The sequence below is a fragment of the Rhea pennata genome, chromosome 1, assembly GCF_028389875.1.
Source record: "Rhea pennata isolate bPtePen1 chromosome 1, bPtePen1.pri, whole genome shotgun sequence".
Lineage (NCBI taxonomy): Eukaryota > Metazoa > Chordata > Aves > Rheiformes > Rheidae > Rhea > Rhea pennata.
The window spans coordinates 145620130-145641696 of NC_084663.1; the positions used below are offsets into that span (position 1 = coordinate 145620130).

The 21567-nt window shown below is 40.4% G+C and overlaps 2 protein-coding genes across 3 annotated transcripts in view; one reads left to right on the forward strand and one right to left on the reverse strand.

Moving 5' to 3' along the window:
• GABRA5 (gamma-aminobutyric acid type A receptor subunit alpha5) overlaps window positions 1-21567 on the reverse strand; it is a 53363-nt gene that overhangs the window by 22715 nt on the left and 9081 nt on the right. For both annotated transcript variants that reach the window (XM_062575004.1, XM_062575013.1), the window contains exons 3-5: window positions 21187-21254; window positions 20854-21074; window positions 3052-3134 (exon numbers count right to left, since the gene is read on the reverse strand). In XM_062575004.1, the coding sequence (XP_062430988.1) occupies window positions 3052-3134; window positions 20854-21074; window positions 21187-21254 (372 nt within the window). The remainder of the gene's footprint in view (window positions 1-3051; window positions 3135-20853; window positions 21075-21186; window positions 21255-21567) is intronic.
• The window catches only part of GABRB3 (gamma-aminobutyric acid type A receptor subunit beta3), a 190223-nt gene that overhangs the window by 15392 nt on the left and 153264 nt on the right, over window positions 1-21567 (forward strand). The gene's annotated exons all lie outside the window — the stretch shown is intronic.

Consider the following 21567-nt stretch of genomic DNA (forward strand, 5'->3'; position numbering starts at 1 on the left):
AAAGGGTATGCCTTGCCATCTAAGAGCACGAGGACATTGTACTTAAGAGGCAGAGAACTAAAATCTCCTCTGTACAGTTTATTAGAAGCTGGCCTTGAACTTTCAGCCTGTAGCCAACATGACAAGCCGTAGGGCATTTAGAGGCATTACTTCTGTAGTCAGTATTTGAACTGCCTTGCAGGTATCGAGGCTGGTGGTGCTTGTATGTTATATTATGTCCCTTTCCCCACATTCTACCTTGCTTTGGATTATTTCTACTAAATATTCTGCTGCTATTTATAGTGTTGCCTAGGCCCATAAAAACTCCTAGAATTCTAATATAGCAAGAAGTTGGTCAAATGGAACACAAGAAATCAACATTTACCTTTATTTCTGTGACCAAGATCAACATTCCTTCTCTTTAATATATTGAAGGAAATTTCAAGTTTTTTCCTTTTTTTTTCCTTTTTTTTTTTTTTTTTTTTTTTTGCTTGTTGAATTACAGTGACCGAAGTGGGCATTAATGCATCAAGAAAAATAATAACCGGCTACTGTCTCTGATGATGTACACATGGTGCCTGCAATTCATCCTCTTGCTTATCTGTCCCTGCGCTGGCTGCTTTGTTGTGCTGTCCTGCTCTCTCCACCCACTGACCAGCTAGCATTTGTCTCTTCTCCGCTCTAGCTGCTCTGTTGATAATGTGTTTAACATTTACTCTGATGTTATTCCTTGAGGCTTTTCAAAATCCTTCTTGGAAAGAACACCATTAAAAATAAATCCTTCGGGGAAAGGGAGTAAAGCAAAAGCAGAAGGGGCATGTGCTTGTACACCATATACTCACCACGACACCCTTGTAAGCTTTGTCTTGCTGCAAGAGTGAAAATAACTTAATACAAACCCCTATTGCTGTAAATAGGGAATAAATATTGCATTCTCCTAAAATGCAACTGGGCTAACTCAATAAACCCTGACTTGTTGGCTGTTTGTGCAAACATCCATCTGCATACTAAACCACAGTAAAGCCCTAACGAGCTGTCAGGTGAACAGTAAAGACATGTACAAGGCAGAAAGATTTTCTTTAACTTGTCTGTGTGTATTTACTTCCTGAATATCAAACAGCGAACAGTAGCATAGGCCAAGTGGCTCCATGTCTAGACACTCTGGAAAAACTTAAAGATGACTTGCAGTAGCTCAGGAAATACACTGCAGGACTGTGTACTGTGTGGCAAGTAGAAAGAATGAAAACAGCATTCAGCCTTCACGTACCTGAAATGTGACTTTCCAGTGTTTAAAATCAAATGTGAATGGTTTAAAAACACCTATGTGCTAAATGTCATCTACTCTACACATCTGGCACAAGCAAAACATACATTTGCATTTAGACAATGTTTTGATTTTTTTAATGTTGTTGAAGATGGCACTTCATTCCAAACATTTGTTAGCTTACCTAGTCATGTTATCCACAGCATTTGTGTGTTTCAGGTTTTTTGTTTTTGTCTTAACGTTTTAGAGTTTGAACCTATAATGATATTGTCCCAAATTTGGTAATACACTGAAGCATTCATTTAACTTTAAGCTTGAGCTTCAAAGCTCTGCTGAATCAGTCTTTGTTTAAATCTATATCCTTTAGTTTTAAATTGCATATCTTGCAAGATCTAATAAAACTACCAAACATCCAGATCTATATTCTGAGCTAATGATAAATAAGATGGGACTTTGACTTTATCTATCAGTACAGTAAAGAACAAGCAATACCAACAAGAATAGCTTATTTTTCTTTCTTTCTTTCTTTTCCAGTAGATTTTGTTTAGCCCTATGTCCAGACATTCACACTTTCCTATGAGGTATCTTTTCATTTTTTAAGTTAGAAATGAAATGTATGGTTTGACTATAATTTTTTAAATTGCATGTAAGACAGCACTGACCGTCAGATTCATATTGAGTTTGCAGCAAATTAATGTTGCTGAAGTAAATGAACACACATCAACCTACAGTGACCTTGTAAAATACTAGTGGCTATATTGTAAAATACTGGTGGGTCTATCTGGAATGTACAAGGGAAGGCAAATCTGTTCATTTTAAGTTTGGTAATTTGGTAATCGTTACTGTAAACAGTGTTCTTACTTCTTAGTATGATCACTAGAAGACAATGCATAGCCAGTATTAGACCAGTGCAGATACAGAGATAAAGGCAAAGCTTAATCTTGGTAGGATTAGTGCATATAAATTGATACGCTTGAAAAAACAATGGAAAATACTGCAGTTAGGTTTCTTCAGGGACTAGCAAAATGCCTTGGCTGGAAATTTCCAAGTCTTTATAAACTCTGATTGCACCTGGAACCTCTGTTTTGATTACTGAAATGAAAAATGTCTACTGTAGTAGCCTCATCTGTACTTTAATTAAAAGCTTTGTGTTTAAATATAACCACCTAATCCCCTCAGGTTATTTTTAAAGTAGGCTTCTAGCAAGGCAGCAGTATGGTGGATTAGAGGAAAAATCATCATTCAGCATACAGTTTTGCATAATGTGTGCATATATATAAATACATGTATACACAAAATCATGTAACAAGATAACAGGACTGGATTTATTAAATCCAAATGGAAAGATACTTCCTCTTCTAATATTCTAGATCTCTTTTAATATATGTGATGCAAATATTGCACTGCAATCTGATTCATGTAAATACTACGAAAGGACAAACAATCTGGTATTTCCCAATGAAAGCTCCATTTTTCCACAAATGTAAAACCTACAGTTATGAACTTAGCTATCTGCATATGTACTGCTTCATCTAACACTGACTGTTACACTTGATACGGGTATATATCACTCATCAGCTCACAGTTTATCAAGGAGCATGAGAACACGAGATGAAAAGTAATTCTGGTAGATATGGAGCACAACCATGGAAAACTAGTAGTAAGGATGGCAGCCTGGGGGTGTGAACGAGCAGTCTTAAAAAAGGAGGGGTGGTGAAACGGTGAAAGAATCATACAAAACATAGCTGAATAGGAAAGCCAGATACCAATGAATTTTTTTCTGGTTCTTATTTGAGAGAAGAACTTACAGCTTCCAAATTTTAACGGGCAAGCATGTGCATCCATGGGGAAATCTTCAAGCTGCATGGGACATTCAGCAGAGATGGTCAATCTGTAGGGGAGTGAAAAAAAAAAAAAAAAAAAGAAAAAGAAACAGAAAATCCACCATTTTATTCAGCTCCTTCTCTTTAGGCCTCCTGCTGTAACACACGAGTGCTGACACAAGCAAGCTTTTCCCGAAGGCTCCTCTCGCCTGCTGAAACCACAGCAATCTCTGTTAAAACAAATGTGAGATTAAACCAAGTGGACCACTGCATATATTAGCCATACAAACTGATTTTATTTATGTAAGTTGTTTTAGTAATATCATTCTCTCTTATCTGTACGTGAAAGAACTTCTGTGCTGGAGGTTCTGCCCCATACCTTATTCTTATCTGTTTTCTGTAGATACTGCAACTGAACTAGGAATATGACTCACGAGTTAAGCCCTGTTACAGTCACAGAGAAGCACTGACTATTCCTGTCTTAGACACTGAAAAGGGACTTACGGAATAGTGGATATATGGAATAGGGAATGTATATCTAGCAGACATACGGAAAGGAGAATCTCTTACAGAAAACAAATATATCCCATGGATGTTCTGTGTAATTGGCCAATTGAGCTGAACACAAAGAAAAGTCTGAAGTAAATTTCTGACCAGTACAATACATCCATACTTTAGAACAAAAGCGTATCTTTTCTAGGTGCATCCAGCACATAGCACAATGGGAATTCATTTCCAATTAGGCTGTTTTGATATTTGCCTAATACAAATGGTTTGCTCAGGATGGTGAGGATGCAAAACTCTTGTTTTACATAATGAACACCCATATGCCTTCCTCATTTTATGCAAATACTTTGTCTCTGAGCCAACAGACCAGAAACACACAAAGCTTCAAAGACTGCCCTATGCTGGGATAACCCAGAGACCTGCTGGAAAGGAGCCCTGGTACTTTATCAAACTTCTTCTCTAATGGTCAAAATTCTGCAGGTAATTCCCCAATGCCCTATCCCCTGAACACAAAGGTACCCCTTCCTGTCACTATAGCATCACGAATCCATACTTCCCAACCATACACCCATTGCAACATCAAAGTGAGTACTCTCGTTACAAGAACTTCTTCTATCCAAAGGGATCATAAAGCGCAACAATCTGTCCATGTACAGATGGCAAAACATTCAGCCAGCCCGATTCAATTCAACACAATCATGCCTTACTAGGGCACTCAGGCTACATGGATGATAAATTGGGGGAAACAATTCTGCCCTCTGCCAACACACAGAAATTCTGGAGCTTTACCAATAGCTGGAAATGACAAAATAAGCACGCAGCAATGCAATAGCATCCTTGGCTAGAGATCATATATGGGGAGAAGCTGAGAACCAGTGAGAAGAAAAGGGAATTTGCAAACAGTAACACAAGATATAAAGATGATAAACCATATAAAGCAAAAAGAAGAAAATCAGTTTCAGAATAGAGATAATGTATCACTTTGTTAGAATAGGCAGGAGGTCTGCAATTTGGAAAAGAAATGAGTGAGGCTTGAGTTATCTGCCCTCAGGCAAAACTGATCTTGGACTTCATTTTAGTAAAAGAAATATCAAAATCACTAAAATATGGAGCTTTCTGCAGTAGAGATTGCCCTTGGGCACCAGAACCAACAGAGTCACAGTTGCTGGGAGTGCTACATGGATGAATTTACCAAGCTAGTGCTAGTAGCATCCTGTCCAGTACTTGTATCCCTTTCATAAAAATCACTTTAATGGATATTTCAAAGCAAGGTGGACATATTCCAATATACTGTTTTATTTTCTCTAGTAAGCATTGTAAATTTAATTTTCTTGATAAACTCAGAGGACTACACCTTGCTCCAAATGTCCATAATAAAGCTGACATGTTTTTACCATAGTTCACCTCCTGTCTCTCTGTCTACCAATTGTCTGAAGATGTTGTCTCAGAGGTTGCAGTTTGACAACACTTTTAACACACAGTACTTGTCATCTGCAAACCTCAAAGGAAGGAATGCTTACAACTATTTTACTACCAGAGCAACTGTGGAATCAGGAAGTCACGTGAATGAAGATTCAATGCAGAATTATGAATAGGACTTTCTGCTTCATTCAGCTGTCCTATGAAATGTATCTTTCTACCTGCATCTCTGGAAAAAAAAAAATCTTAGGTATAATGATGAAGGCTGTGGATGTTCCTCAATTGTAGATGTGGAGGAGAGAGAAGTGAGGATGCAGTGCACAAACATGACCGAGAGGAATTTAATCAAGTCCCTCTAGAAATTATTTTTGCTTATTTTAAATGAAAAGATAACACATAAGACTATACGGCACCTTATTGTCACAACTTCTCCTAGAAGCTGCAAAGAACTTGTTTATACCAGGGCTACTTCCATGTCCTCACTGAATTCCTTATCCTGCAAAAGGCGGCATATTCTTTAGGATGGTACCTGGTGCAATCTTTTGGGTTTAGCCCAAGGGTAAGGAAAACTGAGTTTAGCAGCTGCACATTTACTTGGCTACAGTATTTCCTTTCATTGAGTTCTTTGGGTGAAAAAGTATCTTTTGCTGATTATCTCTAATCTCCTTTTCCCATGCCTCTGTTCCAGGGCAATTTATGTTATTCACATTATGCTATCCATGCAAGTATGTAGCTGAGCCTCTTAGATAATTTAAAAAAAATTTAGCAGATATTCTCCTAGCTATCTCTTATGAAGTATTCACAAATCAAAACTTGTATAGTGCCTTGTAAGATGCATAGCAACAGAGAACTTGACTGTAGATTTTGAAATATTGCACAAATGTCATCACTACAGCTTTCTGCAGGGCTTTCTGTGCTCTCCAGTAGTTGCTTTTCATTAATGTGTGAGAACTTGAAAACAGAGTTACGAAATTGGCTTGTTTGAGAGAGACTGGGTTTTCTACTGCATAGAGAAAAAGAAGCCATGCAGCAGCCATCTCTGATAATCTGAGAGGTAAAAGCATAGGTCACTGCATACAGATTTTCTTGAAGGTGCAGAGTACAAAGTATATATTTAGATTTTAGCTCCAGGAGTTGCAAGGTAACTGATACTTGGTCTGCTCCTTTGAATATCACCTGAGATATTACAGCATTACTTGTGCCCCTGCCTGACTGGGAGCTCATACCTTCCGAGGGAGAACTCCCCAGCTCCACATGCACAACACCCACCGAACACAGGGAGCTGTCAACACACATTTGGTTTTAGCTCTGTGTTAAAGCTTAGGTAACCTTTGCATACCCTAGGTTACACAGCTAATTACAACAAAATTACTCCCTCTTTGTATTTACTGAAAGAAGAGAAAGAAGGTTTTGGCATGCACGTAGAAAACAGTCTTTATCTAACACTTTTAATGTGGTCACTCCAGAATGATCTTACTCTGCTTATCGCAAAAGTTATCTGAGGTTGACACTCTCCAAACCAGAATTTTTCTGCCACAGCACTAGAGTTGTTAATACCGTAGTTCTTTTAAACAGAAGCATTTAAAAGCTTCCCCTCTTCCATTATCATTCTGTCTTAATAAAAAAACTATGGGATTAGTTTCACTCAAACACAATTTTTGACAAGATTACAAGTTGCTGTTAAAGGCATTTACAATGGGTGGTCAAAACTCTGATTTTATTGAAGTTAAAAGTAAAATTCTCCCTGACTTCAATGGGGGACTTCAATGGGGCCTGTATTAACCTAAAATATGTAAGAAACTCTGGTTACTGATGATGATTTATTATTAACTATGAACTTTCACTTTCATAATGCTTCAAATACTCATACTATTATCCAAAAGCTAAGCAACCACTAGTAAGCTATAGCACGTCTTAATTTACTGAGAAAAAAGCTAGACATACAAATTGTTTTATGTACCATTCATAATGCTATGTGAAAGTGTCATTGAGGCTATATTATGTACAGACTTTATTTTAAAGATACAAAGTGATTATGGCTGCTCTGTTCCAACAAAATTTGCTATAGACATATCTACCCATCTAATAAATATACACCAATTCAAATAGCAAGATTTCTTAAGTCCAGAAAAGTCACCATCAAACATTTTTGCTGGAGAATCAAGCATATCAATCTTTTCTAAAAGTTGTTCATTTTTAACAGTCTGAGGGGAAAAAGTGGTGTTAAAGTCAAGGATGTGGTAAGAAAATAAAGGCAGATGTTTGGGACCCAGAGATCCATCTGGAGTGTGTTTCAAATAAAGGTAGGAATTTCTCCGCAGAAGTCCCAGAGGCACAAGGCACCCTGCCCTGCAAAAGCCATTTACAGTAAGCTACAAGGGCCTCCTCACTATTTCTGTAGTTGTTCTAGAGGGGATAAAAGAAGTAGCACAGTTGTTAGGGGCAGGGAGGTGAAGGACAGGGCAAGCTCAGGGATGCTGCAAAGTGTTTCTCTCAATGCAAGGAAAGTCTATAGCTACATGTAGGTGAAGAGCTTGCTGATTCAGCAAAGCTAACATCTCTTTGCTACCCTGGATATGTATAAAATGCTTTCCAGAGTATTATCTGGAGCTGCCAGACAGGAGGTGAGGGCAGTCACCTGCCTAGAAAGCTAACAGACGGTAGAAGCAACCTATTTTTTCTTATCAGCTACTACGTTTATTATGCAAACAAATAAAAACAGAGAGCTTTAGAAGGAGAAGGGAACAGAAAGGCAGAGTCACCAGAGGCTTTTAGGAGACCTTAACTCAAGATAAGTGTTGAACAACTGTTACTCATGCATAGGGAATCACTGCAGGTTTTGCTGGCTCTGAGGTACCAGGGCCAGAGAGAAACAAAGCTCTTCTGCCTGTTTGCCATAACCCCCAACCAGCTAAGTCGTCTCTATTGCTCTGCATTGCCTGGGCCCCCTGATTAAAGGGAGCATTTTAAAACTGCGCTTTGGGCCTACCTGTGCTGGGAGCCAATTACTACTCTGTGGCTCCGGCCAGAATGTGTTCAGAAGAGTCCAAGTCCCCTTCCCAATAGAAGGACTTAAAAAAGGCAAAACGTTTGCTTGACACTTGCTCTAACCTATACCACGAACTCCCGAACATGTCAAAAAACAGTTAAGTGGATTCAGCTTCACCCAAGCTTTATCCCACCCAAAACGATAGGCTGGCTCTGTGCAAAGAGCAACTTTAAGGTCAGGTCAGACTACTATGAGGAATAAACTCCAGGAGAAGCTTCCATGGGTTACCTGCTGCTACACAGTCTTTGCACAACCATTCATGCCCTTGTGGTATCTCCAGTACAGGCTCTCATTTCATCACGCAGATAATATAATAAGAGAGTCATTTTTTTTTGAAACTGTGAACACACTGTTAGGCTTGTAAAATTACTCATTTAGCTTTGAGTGAGGACAAAACTACTCACTTCATTCTCCCACAGTTATGTCCTGAGAACACTTTTCTAATCAAACTGTTACTGCTTTCAAAGGGTTTTAAAATAAGACATTTTTCAGGCCCAAGTAGAAACTGTGTCTAGGGAACTGATGCCTGCCTGTGTTCCTGAAGAAAATGCGTATGTGTGTTTATAAGAATGTATATAAGGATCTTTCCTGCTTCTGAAGCACCTCTCACATAGTCCTAACAAAACCAGTGCATGGTGGTGACAGTGGCTAGGTAACCATCATAGTAAAGAAGTGTTAGGATATAGACACACCTTCAGTCATGTTATTGATAGCTGTCAGAATTATCCTAAGGCAATAAGACCTGAAACTCATACCTAGTGGGTGACTTCTCTGCAGTGTGGTTCAAGGGGAGAAAATTAATTATGCCCAGTAATTCAAACACGGTCTTGCTCATGAAGCTCCATCACTGTGTTGGATAAATGGCCAAAGAAGGATTTGAGGCTTTATTCTACCCCTCTACGTAGGGTGGGGAGGCATTTCACCACTCTGCTTCTTATTTCTAATGTTGATGGCAAGCTCATTTCCTTGAGATTGCAAAGTGAAAATAGACTTGAAATACAGACTTGAAATTAAAGCTCAGAGCTCGAGTGGTTTGTACAAATTTCTGTCTTGGCCCATTTCTGCTTTGTAATTACTCTGTCAACAATACTACTCTTTTCCTACTTCCCTGAGATGCGTTATCTTTGTATGATACTGAAAGGTGCTTTGAAAATGTCACAGAGAAAAAGCTGGAAGGCCAGTGGAAGACTAATAACTCCAATTACTGATGTTGTTGTGATCTGTGAATACGTAATTCAGATACATGGCGTACTTGACAGCAAAACTCTCATTTTAAGTGAATCAAATCCTTAGCATGGCTTTAATTGCCTAGGTTAGCTGTGCTGAAGACTAGGTTATCTTGAGATGATCTGAGGGGGGCAGGATCAGTAATCTCAAAAGCTCCACCACAGGAAAGACTTCCCTGCACATAGAGTACTTTGGTATACCCAGAGCACACCTTTATACAGGAGCAGGGGAGATGTTCAGCCTCTAGATATGAGAAACCACCAATAGGACACTTTAACTGATGTTTGGCTGGAATTTTGTGGGTTAAAAAGAATCACATTTCTAGCTCCTGGTCAAAAGATATAGAAGAGATAATACTTTTCATTTTATAACATTTCTTCTATATGTGTTACAGCAACGAACAGAGCATTGAACTTATGCCTATCCATCCTCATCATGAAAAGTATCTACTCAAGTCCATAAGCAAAGTAAAGTTTGTTGGAAGAAGTATTACTTTCATCAGACTAAAAGTGGCGCAGTCAAAAAAACAAGCTTTTGGGCAGCCAAGTCCTTCTTTAGGTTCTCTGCTACAAATCTTACCTTCTCGAAGAAACTTTAGGCCAGTATAGCTAGGCAACTATGAATGCTATACATGAAATGTATAGCACTGTATCATACCCATCTAACAGAGAGTTTCACTCAAAAGGCTTTCCATGCTTTCTCTCCCTGCTCGTCCTTTATACATGAATCCTTCTTGACCACCTATGACAAAGGCCTTCAAATTTCTCCAATGTGATGACTTCTATTGTTACTTAATTCTTGCATTAAAAAAAATCTTACTAGAAATGGCAATGCTGAGAAGCTGTTGCAGTTGTTGGTACTAGTAAAATGGGAAATAATGCGTCAGCCAGCCCATATTTCATTAGTATGGGTGGGTTAATGCTACACATATGTAGCATATGTAGCATTATAGCATGTTACATATTCCCCTAAACTGCAGGGGAGTTACAAGTCTTAATCACCATCTCCTGATCAGTCTGAGGCATGAATTGGCCATTTGGTGGCATGTTCAACTGTGTGTGAAATATAAGACATTTGACTGTTCTTGCACTGTTGTGTAAGATTGAACTACGGGCTTCTCTTCAGCTTTCAAAAAAACCCAGCTCCCAACTACTGACAAAGTCAAGCCACTGATGGCAATGCCCAGTGCCACCCAGCTACACAGTGGGGCTGTCCCTTGCTTTCAGCAGAAGAAAATCCAAGTACCTGAGCAAGAAGGGAGGCATCAAAAGCTCTCATAGACACCCTAATTGAGGGACACTAAGGACTGTGGTGGCCACAGCACAGCACACCTGTCCTTCAGATTTCATGCTGCCTGCTAGGCAATTTGATCATTGCAGATCATGCTGCAGATCCAAAGGGGCCTTTCTTCCCCTCTGTTTCTACTGGTCACCCTATCTCAGATCTGAGTCGCACAGCTGCACAGCCATCCTCTTCCTTCCTTTTGCTCGTTTGACTTTTATATTTGTACAGACAGGCAAAATATGTAACTGCTCATAATATTTCCTATTGAGAAAAATAAGCTGAATTTAGAAAGTCCTCTGTGGAGGTGGGGGGACCAGATGGGCTGTATCAGCCCATTTGGGCCATCTTACATCATGACTGGGATGCACATAGATGGGAGGGTGGGTAGGAGGGATAATGCTTTGGCATCCAGAGCTGAAATCCCTGCTTATTTTCCATGGTTTCAAATGAACAATCTACAGCTCCAAAACATTACACTGCAGTTTCCTTTAACCAACTCTAATTTAACCCTAGTCTCTTCTCAACCTCTTCACATTTCTAAGCCCACCTCCTATGTCACCTATCACAAAGATCCTCTGTCTTTGGAGTAACTTACACGTTCCTGAACCTTTCTGTGTGAAATGTTCAAGTGATCTGGTGATATGCTCTTGTCACATGGCAACATGTGCTCTTCCCCCCTGCTCTGTCAAACATCCATACGTTTTTGTATGTATCCTCATCGGCACATGGAAAAGGCTTGTTTGGCCAGCCAGGCAGGACATTGTTGTCTGTTCTTTGCCCTACATCTCTGAAATGCTACATGCTTCTGATCAGTAGAGCTTTGGAAATGACAGGTAAATGGCAGGCTGTGGGTGTTCACTGCTCCAGGGAAAGAGCTCTCCTGTCCTACAGCTGCTCCCACTATTCAGTAGTCATTAAATAGTTTGCTGCCTCAATTTACCATCTATTTGCCATTCATAACACTTCCAAGAACTAGAGCCGGCTATTACGTAAGCATCTATTTGCTAGTAATCGCATGACCTGAGAGAAAGAAGGGCTAAATGGGCCTCTTAGTGACACTTGACTGTCTCCTTACTAAACCATGTCTAACAGGATTTTAAAAGGACACGAATGTGGCCTATCAGTGTAACTGCTGGGAATTATTTTTGCAGACAGATACTTCTACTCAACTACAGATGCCTAACTAAAGGGTTCACATTTATTTGAAAGGGTTGACAATAGCCCCAGGACGAAAGATCCAGTGGGACCTCCTTCAAAGGGAGGAGGTAGGGACCTGATCTAAATGACTGAAATGAGGACTAAGAGGTACTTCCACCCTCTTGGGCCCATTTGCTCTTTCCCACTGTCCAGCTTTGTCTCAGGCCCTTCCTGGGGTTAAGACCCAGCTGTGTACTTACTTGGCTCCTTCTCTCCACCCAAGTTTCCCTGGAAAGAAGAGGCAGCTATGCATCCAGGTGGGAACTCCCGGTTACTGTCAAGCTCAACAGTTCAACTTCCCCCAGAGCATGCGCTCCTGCAGTCTAACACAGACTGAGCTGTACCTACTTATATCTCAGTGACAGACCACCTTCAGAAGTGACAGAAGAGCAAAAGCAGGCAGAAAGTGTAAGATGTATTTTACCATTAGACAAAGCAAACATAGAGATAGTATTTTAAGTAATGCTGAAATTTGTTTGTATAATTGATGTTTTTAAGATGCATAGTTAATGGCAGAACCGTGTAGGAATTTATTATTTTCTGGACTCTTTTTCTTATTTATTTTGCTTATCTTTCAGATGAATTTCTGATGCAGAAACATAGCATTTTTTATCTGAACAGGACATGTGACTTGAGTGCATTAGGCACTGAAGAGATGATTGTGGATTAATCAGACAACTACATAAAGTCTGACTGAGCTGTTTAAATAACCCGAGGTGAAATCTACCCTTCCAGTCCCCAAATTTCCTGACTCAAATTCCTGACTGGCAGTATGTGAGGTGAAGACCACTCTCGCAGAAACTCTTCCTAGGCTTTTACACTTGATAGAGTTCATATAATGGATGTGACTTCAGGAGTTTAGCTAGAGCCTTGTGAAAAAGACTTGTTTCATCATTGAGAGCAACCCGATAGAAGTAACGGTTTAGAATTTTTAGAATGATGCAAACATGACTATAGGACATACATTTGCATATGAGGTTTCAAGAAATTTTAGCTTAAGAGTAGGAACAGAATAAGCCAGGCTGAACATCAAGTTAAGATAAAATAAAGATCTCTTAGAATGTAAATGAGATCTCCAAAGGTAGTATCTTAAAATCTCTACAGAACAGAGCAGTCAGTGTAATGGATTACTGCTAAAATGACAATTCATGTGTATTTTTTCATCAACACATCAGGAGACTTTCCTAAAGAAGCAAAGTAAAAAAAAGAAAAGGAACAATGAAAACTATTCCAATCCAAAAAAAAAAAAAAAAAAAAAAGTAAATAGGAACCAGCCCATTGCGTGATCAGTAATTCATTGCATGAATCATTACATGTTCAGTAATTTATTGAAGCTGAGAAATCTAAATTATCAAGAATTTCCTACAGGGTAACAGTGACATAATATAACCTATGAACAGTTCACATATAATGAGACTTTAAACCTGTGTTAATTTTTCATTCTATCATAATATGTTCATCTGCCCAAACTTTACAACATGCTCATCCTCTAAACAGGAAATCTCTAATACTGCATACTGAAATTTGAAAGGAATTTGGTGTGAATTAACTCCAGTATATGAAAATGAACTTCCCATATTCTTTGATGTTGAGGATTTTCCTTTCAAGAGAGTCAAACTAGAAAAGGTTTTGTTAGGTTTGGATGTTACCAAAAAGAAGAGAAGAACATTGCTCTGTGCAAACTACAGGTCTGCACCTGCAGTAGGTCAGTGGGGTGAAACACAGGTCATCTAGCTATCGCTCAGCTTTAGCATGCCAGCCAAGGCTGTGCCATACCTGTAACTACAAGCTGGTTTTAGGAATTTGGAAAACATACGCCCCCCCTCAGTTGACTTCTGCTTTTCTCAGCATTTTTTGTCTCAGTGTTGACCCATTCTTCCTGTAGTAAAGCCCAAGGTAGTGAACCACAGTGTAGGACAAAGTGACATACAAAAGCAGGAAAAGAGGTGCTTGGCATGTACCACCATGTATACCAACATTTCCAAAACATCCTAGACAAGGTCCTTCTTTTCTTTGTTTTTGAAGTAGCTCTGTATGCTCCTCAAGCCCTTTATTCCTCACACATACACTTTTACTTTCTGACTGCCTCAGATCCTGACAGACCCAACCTGCAGTACCTCCCACTTATTCCTAAGTGACTATCAGTGCCAGGTATCCTGCTCCCCAAAATCCTTCCATACCCATTTCCTGCAAAGCCTGCTCCCATGTAAGCCCTCAAAGGTATCTTCCCAATCCTGCTGTCTTGATTCAGCTATGGATTTCTAGCACCCACCACCATCTAGCTGGTCTCTTGCATCCCTAGGTAGATACCCTCTAGCCTCTTCTGAGGGAATCCATTGCTTTATTCTCATCTCTCCATGTGACATCCTACCCTTGTGCAGCTGTGACTTGGTCAAGACAGCCAGTTGAGTGCCTCAGGAAAAGGAAGAGCTGCCAGCCCAGAGAATGGGGTGGAGGTCAGCATGCACATCCTTCCCAGCCTTCTGGCTACTGCACTGTGCTCTGCTCTCCTGTCCCTTCCATCTCCCCATAGGCAACACTGCAATTTACTGGGATTTCTTGTATTCCTCCTAAAGCATATTATGCTCCCTCCTGCGCCGATCTAAACAAAAGTGGAGGAGAACCACAATCTGAAAGTGCTTACATGTGCTGTAACTGCACAACTTTGGGCAATACATTGTACGGCCAGGAAATGGTGCAAGTCTCACACAGCACAGCCATGGAAACACCTGCTGCCTACAATGGTCCATAGCTTTAGGCAGCTTGCAGGCTACCGGTCTCCAGACTACATGAACATAAGGTGAGAAATACAGATGGAAATAGCTAAATAGGGTGGAGTTCATACGACTCAATACCAGTATCAACTGATACTCTAGGCTGATGAGCCTAGAGTAGTAACTCTAGGCTCCCTTTTCTGCCTGTATGAAACAGGCGTTCTTGAACTTTGAACAGAGAGAAATAAGCATCTCTCATACTAAAGCAGACATCTAAAATAATGCAACTGACTCCTTAAAAGACTCTCTCCACTGCACTGGGAGTGATCCTGAGCTGACAGACTCAGCCGCAGCTATTAACATTATAGATGAATACAGTTAGGTGAGGTGGATCCCACCCATGCTGCCTGGTGTACTCCACCACAGCATACTTTACTTGTTTGCAGTCTGATGTTTCAGCACAAGCATAAATGTATTTCAGGAGATGGTACTTCCAATTAGGCAGATAAAGTTTTTAATTTTACTTTAAATGAAATGACTAGGGAGTTCCCCACAATGTTGTACTCCCTTGGTAATAAAAAAGATAGCATAGCCCTAAACATTTTTTCATATCTACCAGGTACTTCCAAAGCCCCTGACCACAAGAAGCTGGGAATTATCTGTAGATTTGGGCAAAAAAAAGAGTCACTGATGCAGCTGTGTTTTCCTGGAGATTCTTAGAAGACACCTGCCAAGCCAGTGTCTCTCTCTGATTTCTGGTCTACTAGCCCTGGTTCTTCATGAGCAGCTAGGGCACCAGGTCATCCACTTTTCAGCAGCAAATGAGATCTCACCTGGTTTGTGCTTATAGCATCAGGGAACACTAGCAAATTTGGCAGAAATTGCACCACCTACTCTAGGTAGAAGGATATGTTTGATTTTGTGTTCAGCACAGACCTGAAACTAAAGTTGGATCTTTTGTAACCCCTCAAAGACCAGGCAAGCATCTCATCCAAAGATGGGTTGGTTACGGTTTCGGTTTTGTCTTTTAATCAATTTTATCCTTGCTGTGAGAGTTCCTCTCTTTGTGATGGAGATCTCTGCAGGGCTCTCCCCATTTTTTATTATCACTAGAACAGGCTATTGTAATCTACTCTACATATGGACTATATCTGGAAACCCCTTTGGATGCTGCAGGTAATAATTGCCTATTTTGAATTTATTACACCATAGACTCTGATTCTTTTCTTTTCCTGGCTATAGTTCTAGCTATAGATTTTTTCAAAAAAATAATGAAAATTGGTTCCTTGAAGGACAACTTTTGAGATTTGGCGGTAATGTGCAATAAAAGCAGAAATACTGGAACAAGAGCTCTGCATACTATATTCAGGGAAGGTCCCTTCACTTAACGTATCCTTGTTATCCCTTGTTCTGTCAAAACCTGAACTGATGAAAGGCAGCTGGGAGTACTTGGCACCACCACAGTTTTTCAGCACTCTGCAAGATTCAGCCCAAAGTGAAAAAAATCCTTTTTTTTCCCTGAGATAAGCTGGTTGATGATTTGTATATGAAAGAAAAGGCAGTAAGTCTTTAAGATGGGTAAAGGAAATGTGTATTTGTGGGGTTTGAGACCTCCCAATTAGTTTTATAATACTTATACAATGCCCAAATTATTGCCAAATCCTTTTTTATAAATATAAATGGATGCATAAATGAAGTTTTCTCTCTGAAATAAGAACAAGATATGCAAAATAAACAAAAATGTTCCTATCTAGATGACTAGCTAACTGAAAACTAACTAAGGTCTTTTAAAAAATGCAGGTTAGCTGGTATTCCTCATTTGGGGCCATATAGGCATATATACATCTGGGAAAGTCCTCCTTCTGGCAAAGTAAGCACTTTGAGAATGAACATATTTTTCATAGAATAATTCTTCCATTAAAAAAACACACCCAAATCTTGCTTTCCCAATGGAAGTTTTGAAAATAGCACGACATCTTCCAGTCAATTCTTTTTATAACCGATACCTCTATCGTACAAGAAGGTTAGTTTGGTCATGAAATGCTTCATATATGGATCAAAGCATCATGCAGCTGGAACATACACATGCTTGCACATACAAACTTAATGCTCAGTGCTTGTGTAGGAAACTATTTTCAGCAGAGCTAAGTCTCTGTATTTACTACAGAGTATCAAGAAGTGGGGTTATGCTGCCATCAAGTGGATAGCTGTTCAACATTGCTGAATTTTAAATGTCCTCCAGGAATGATAAAGATAACTCTATTTCAGGGCTGTAAGAAAGATTTTGAAAGTTCTTAACTCTGAACCGATCAAGCGGATGTCTGCAGTCTCAAGCTGATAAATTATGCGTTAACAGTGTAACTTGACAGATTTATGAGCGAATGTTCTCAGGATCTCTGGGAACCTTTGGTCATCACAGTAACAAGAGAAAAATCATTGTGTGGTACACTCCTCATAGGTATGACCATATGATATTTAAAATCTCAAATTATATCAGATGTTTGGCAATCTTAGAGATAGTAGAAGAACCTCAGGGTCCTTTCAAAGATAAGGTGAGAATCCGGCTTTAAGGACCCTAGCCCTTACAATGACACAAAAATATTTTTCAGTATCTACAAGCAGAGAGAAAGCCAGGGGAAACCTTCTCAGAACTGCTGTCCAGAGGCTCCGTTATGGTCCAACAGCTTGTCTTTACTGCGCATGTTCTGCTTCACACAATTTCTGGCCAAAAAGGCAGACTTGTGCCATTTTTAGAGCTGTACAGCAAAGTTTATCAAGCTCCTGTCTTTATAGTCAATTCCCACTAAAGTAGAAAAAAATGAAGCTTATTGAGATATTCTGATTCTCTGATTCTCTTAACCTGAAAAGGTTGCTTAATGACTACCCTCATTTTCCAGAAGAGTTTTATGGAACAAATGAACTTCATACTTTTTACCGTTATTCCTCAGACAAGATAAATGAGATTTTTAAAAATAATTCTGGGAACAAAATTTTAATTTTTGCCTCCATTCACAGTGCTATTTTCTACATAGACTACTGAAATATAAGGCTCATTTGCTAGCACTTTTACCATAATCCTATTACTAAGAAATCAACACTTAAAAACGTGCATGCAGACAATACTTCCCTCTAGGGGCAGAAATAAAATCTGCAGCATTCAATCCAATAGTGTATCACTTGTAAATCACATCAGCAAAATAAAACAGGTAAGATCTACCAAATCCAAGACAATTAAATTTATTAAGTCATTCCCTGCAGATAACATTATTGCCTATGAAATTTCTTTAAAGAGTGTTCTTATATTCATGCAGAAGAGATTTAATACTATATATACAGTGTATAGAAGCCTATTTTTTACGTTTCCCTAGGAAAATATATCCCATCAAATTCCAACCTAGACAACATACTATGAAATGCAAAATGTAAACACTTTTTATAAGTAAACACATTTATAATGAAAACACATGACAAGTGCTAAAGCTGGAAATTTACTCAGCTGATCAAACGCGGTATATTTGGAAGCCAAATAAGATAGAAGGTCACCACTGACTTTGCTGCTTTCCTCCTCTTCATTCAGTCAGCCAGATGTGTGGTTGCAAATGCAATTCAGGCATCTCTGTCAACGACAGAGGGTCCAATCCTCCTTGCACAGATTACTCCTACGTACAGCCTGGGAAACGCACAGTTCCTCCTGGGAAACGAGAACCTTCAAAACCCCAAATCCTGGGAACCAGAAAGGTCTGCTGGGAGCGGCAGGAGATGAGACTCCCTGGCCAAGCCTAGTAGCTTCATGTAGTGCATCAGCACTGCAGTGAGTACTTCTCTGCTAAAAGGCCCTGCACTGTGTATTTCCTGGTGGAAAACCTTGCTCAGTAGCTCTGATGAGCTGTTACCTTCACCGGGAGTCCCAAAAGGTGTAGCAGCAGCTAAAGGGGGCTGAGTGCATGTCACAGCCATCGCTGCACAGCTGGGAAGGGGAGTCAGAAACAACCTTGCAGCAGAACTTTGCTCCCACTGCTGAAATGCCCATCATGAAAGACTGATATCCCTAAAGCAGCACAGCTCCTTACACATTACAGAAGCAGCCTCTGGACTTAGGTTTAAATAGAATAGCGCATACACTTCATGTACGCTTATTAGATCTTAAAGTTTTATTTGTGATAATGGAAAGCAAGGTATTTCAAAAGCTTTGCACTCCATTTCTTGTCACATACGCCATGGCTGGTGGGAATTTATTTCCGCACACATGCACACCCACACACAACTCTCTCTCTCAAAAAAGTTGCGTTACATGCTTTTTAGGTTAGAAAAGCATTCTGCACGTTTCTGTAGCCTACATGAACGTTAATCCAAAGAACCTTTGACTGTTTCACTTCCAGTCCTTAGGCCCATATTCACCCACTTATCGTTAAAAGGCCTCCTCCGATACCTAGATAAGGCTGCTCCCTGAGCTGTCGTGTGGGCACTGTGCCCACGTTTCCTTTTTGTGAAAATGAGGGGGAAAAGAGAAGCAGTGGGAAGATGCAAAAGACTGGGTCAAGCCCAAATTTTGCTCCAGCTGCATGTGACGAGCAGGACACAGTCTTTTCCTCAGTATCCTTATAGCCTGCAGCACCTAATTTAGTAAGTCTAGCAGAGTCGCAGGAGACGCACTGCCAAAGAGCAATTCGGATCCAGCGGCTAGGTTATCTACTAGATATATCTCGCTCCACTAACCCCGGTGCCTCAGTTAATTGCCTAATGACTCTGTGCCTCACCGCACTTCTTCAACGCTGCAAAACCCTGCGCTTCCACAGAAGTAGCAAGCCAGCTGTGAATCTACCACACCAAGTAATGTTTTCTTCCAGGCTGTTAGCCTGATTTGGACTTTATTTACACAAGTAATTAACACAAATAATCAAGAACTGCTTCTGTAGTGGTCTCTGGAGTTGCACTAGTGTAGTCCTAGCAGCAAGGAGACTGGTTTTAAGGCCCGAATTACCAGTATTTTTGTGAAATACAGGCTTCTCTTCTTGTTGTTTTGACTTTTATTCATCTAAACATACACTGTATCACCCCATTGTTTCAGGGGTTTATTATTATTGAGATCATTAACTCAGCAAAACGTGTGAGAAATAACAGCAATGTACAGCAGAAAGAAAACGGGAGACTATTCCCTACTTTTAAATGTGACCACTAAGCAAATCTAAGTATTTTCAGCGCTAGTGCTGTTACAGCTGTGTGATCTAAAGCTTTCAGCATGTACAAAAGGACGCTTTACCTCTCCCAAACCTCTTTTCCTTTCAGCAGAGGGGATTTAAGGCTCGGAGCGGCGCGGCGCCCCACGCAGCCCTGCGGCCCCAGCCCTCGACAGGGGCAGGCGCTCGGCCTCCCGCCCGCCTCGCTGCGCGCCCGCTCTCGCCCCCGGGTCCGTGCCCCCCTCCTCCGTTTGGGAGCCCGCTGTCAGCCCGGCTCAGCACGGGGGGCCGAGGGTAGGAAGCGCAGGCACTTCAGTGTCTAACTTCAGAGCTCCTAACTGCTTTACTGGGTCCCAGGCATCATCCTGTGCTCATACGTGATAAGCCTAGAATAACACTTTATTCCCCAGCAGGTTTTTCCTTTAATCTCTTCTGAAGTGTTGTCCGTACAACTATGCTTCCAGAGAAAACCTTATTAAAGGCATAAGGCAGTCTTAATTACTGCAGCTTAATTACTTTTAATGAGCAAATCACCCTACACTGGTGTGGGATTTGGCCTGAGAAGAATTTCAGATAATCCTCTAACATCACAGATATTGTATCTTATACCTAGGTTATGCAATGACGAAGCTTGACAGCGTCCTCTCATCAGATGAGGAGCACGACCCTGAAGAATTCAGATACTGACGCTGCTTCTCTGCCAGTATAATGCGCCAGCTTTGATTTCAGGAATGCACTCGCTACAATAGCTTCACAGGGCTGCTAGCTTACTTCATTTATCCCAGTGACGATTTGCCTATTAGTGAAATTGAAAAAATAATAATATAAGTGTCAAGCGTTCAAGATGTACTGCCCCAGAACTAGGCTTCACTTTTTGGCCTTCAAGACAGCTCTCTTGCAATCAGCATTGCAGCTGGAAATACAAATAATAAGAGAGTACAGATCTTCACAAAAAAGCTGGACTGAATCACCAAATCTGTTGAGAATATGCCTTCCATTTTATCATTTAGGCACTAGCAGTATTCAGAAGCTACAAATTAATTGGTGCTTGTAGGCAGTGATTATGTTTTCCACTTTTCTTGATAATTCACATAAATATGTGCAAAAGATTGCTTGCCTGGCTCTGCTAGGTGTGGAGGAAGTGCCACTTCCCCCAAGTATTGGCAAAGCTAGCTGGGAAACAGCGTCAGAAGAAATTAAGGGAGGTTATTACCTCATGGTATACAGCAGAGTGCCATCATCCTCGAGACGCAGGAGCTTGTTTGGTGTTGTCATGTTGTGAGCAATAGACTTTTTGCCGTTGTGGAAGAAGGTGTCGGGGGTCCAGATCTTGCTGGCAAGCAGGTTGTTAAGAGGGAGGCGTTGCATAGGTCCTTTGAATCGAAGCCTCTCGTCCTTCCAGCTTTGTCGGAAAAAAACGTCAATGGTGTATTCCTGGCGTAAAGAAGTAGATATATTATTGTCGGGCCTGATTAGAAGCGATGGTTCTGAAAACGACTCTAGCAAGGAAATACAAGTAAGCGAGGAGCCACGGACTAGAGCTTACCATTTCTGTGTCTGACACAGGACCAAAACTGGTAACATAGATGTCTGTTTTCACCTGAGTTATTCTCTCTGTAATAAATACAGGCTCTGAGTCAGTAATTACGTTAAGACGCACATACATTTTTCTGATGCATTTCCCTATTAACAACTTTTGAATCATCTAACACCCACCCCCCAAAATTTGAATTTAAGAAGATGTTTGAGGAGGAATTTGATCCTTGATCAAATACAAATGTCTACCTCTTTTGGAAGAGAGCTCAGGCTCTCTTCCTGTAGTCAGAGGAAAAGAACAGGACCTTCTCAGGTACAATCTTTCTGACCGGTTTAGGTGCCTACTACATGCTGACATGAAGTGTACCTTAGAAGGGCCTATTTATTGCTA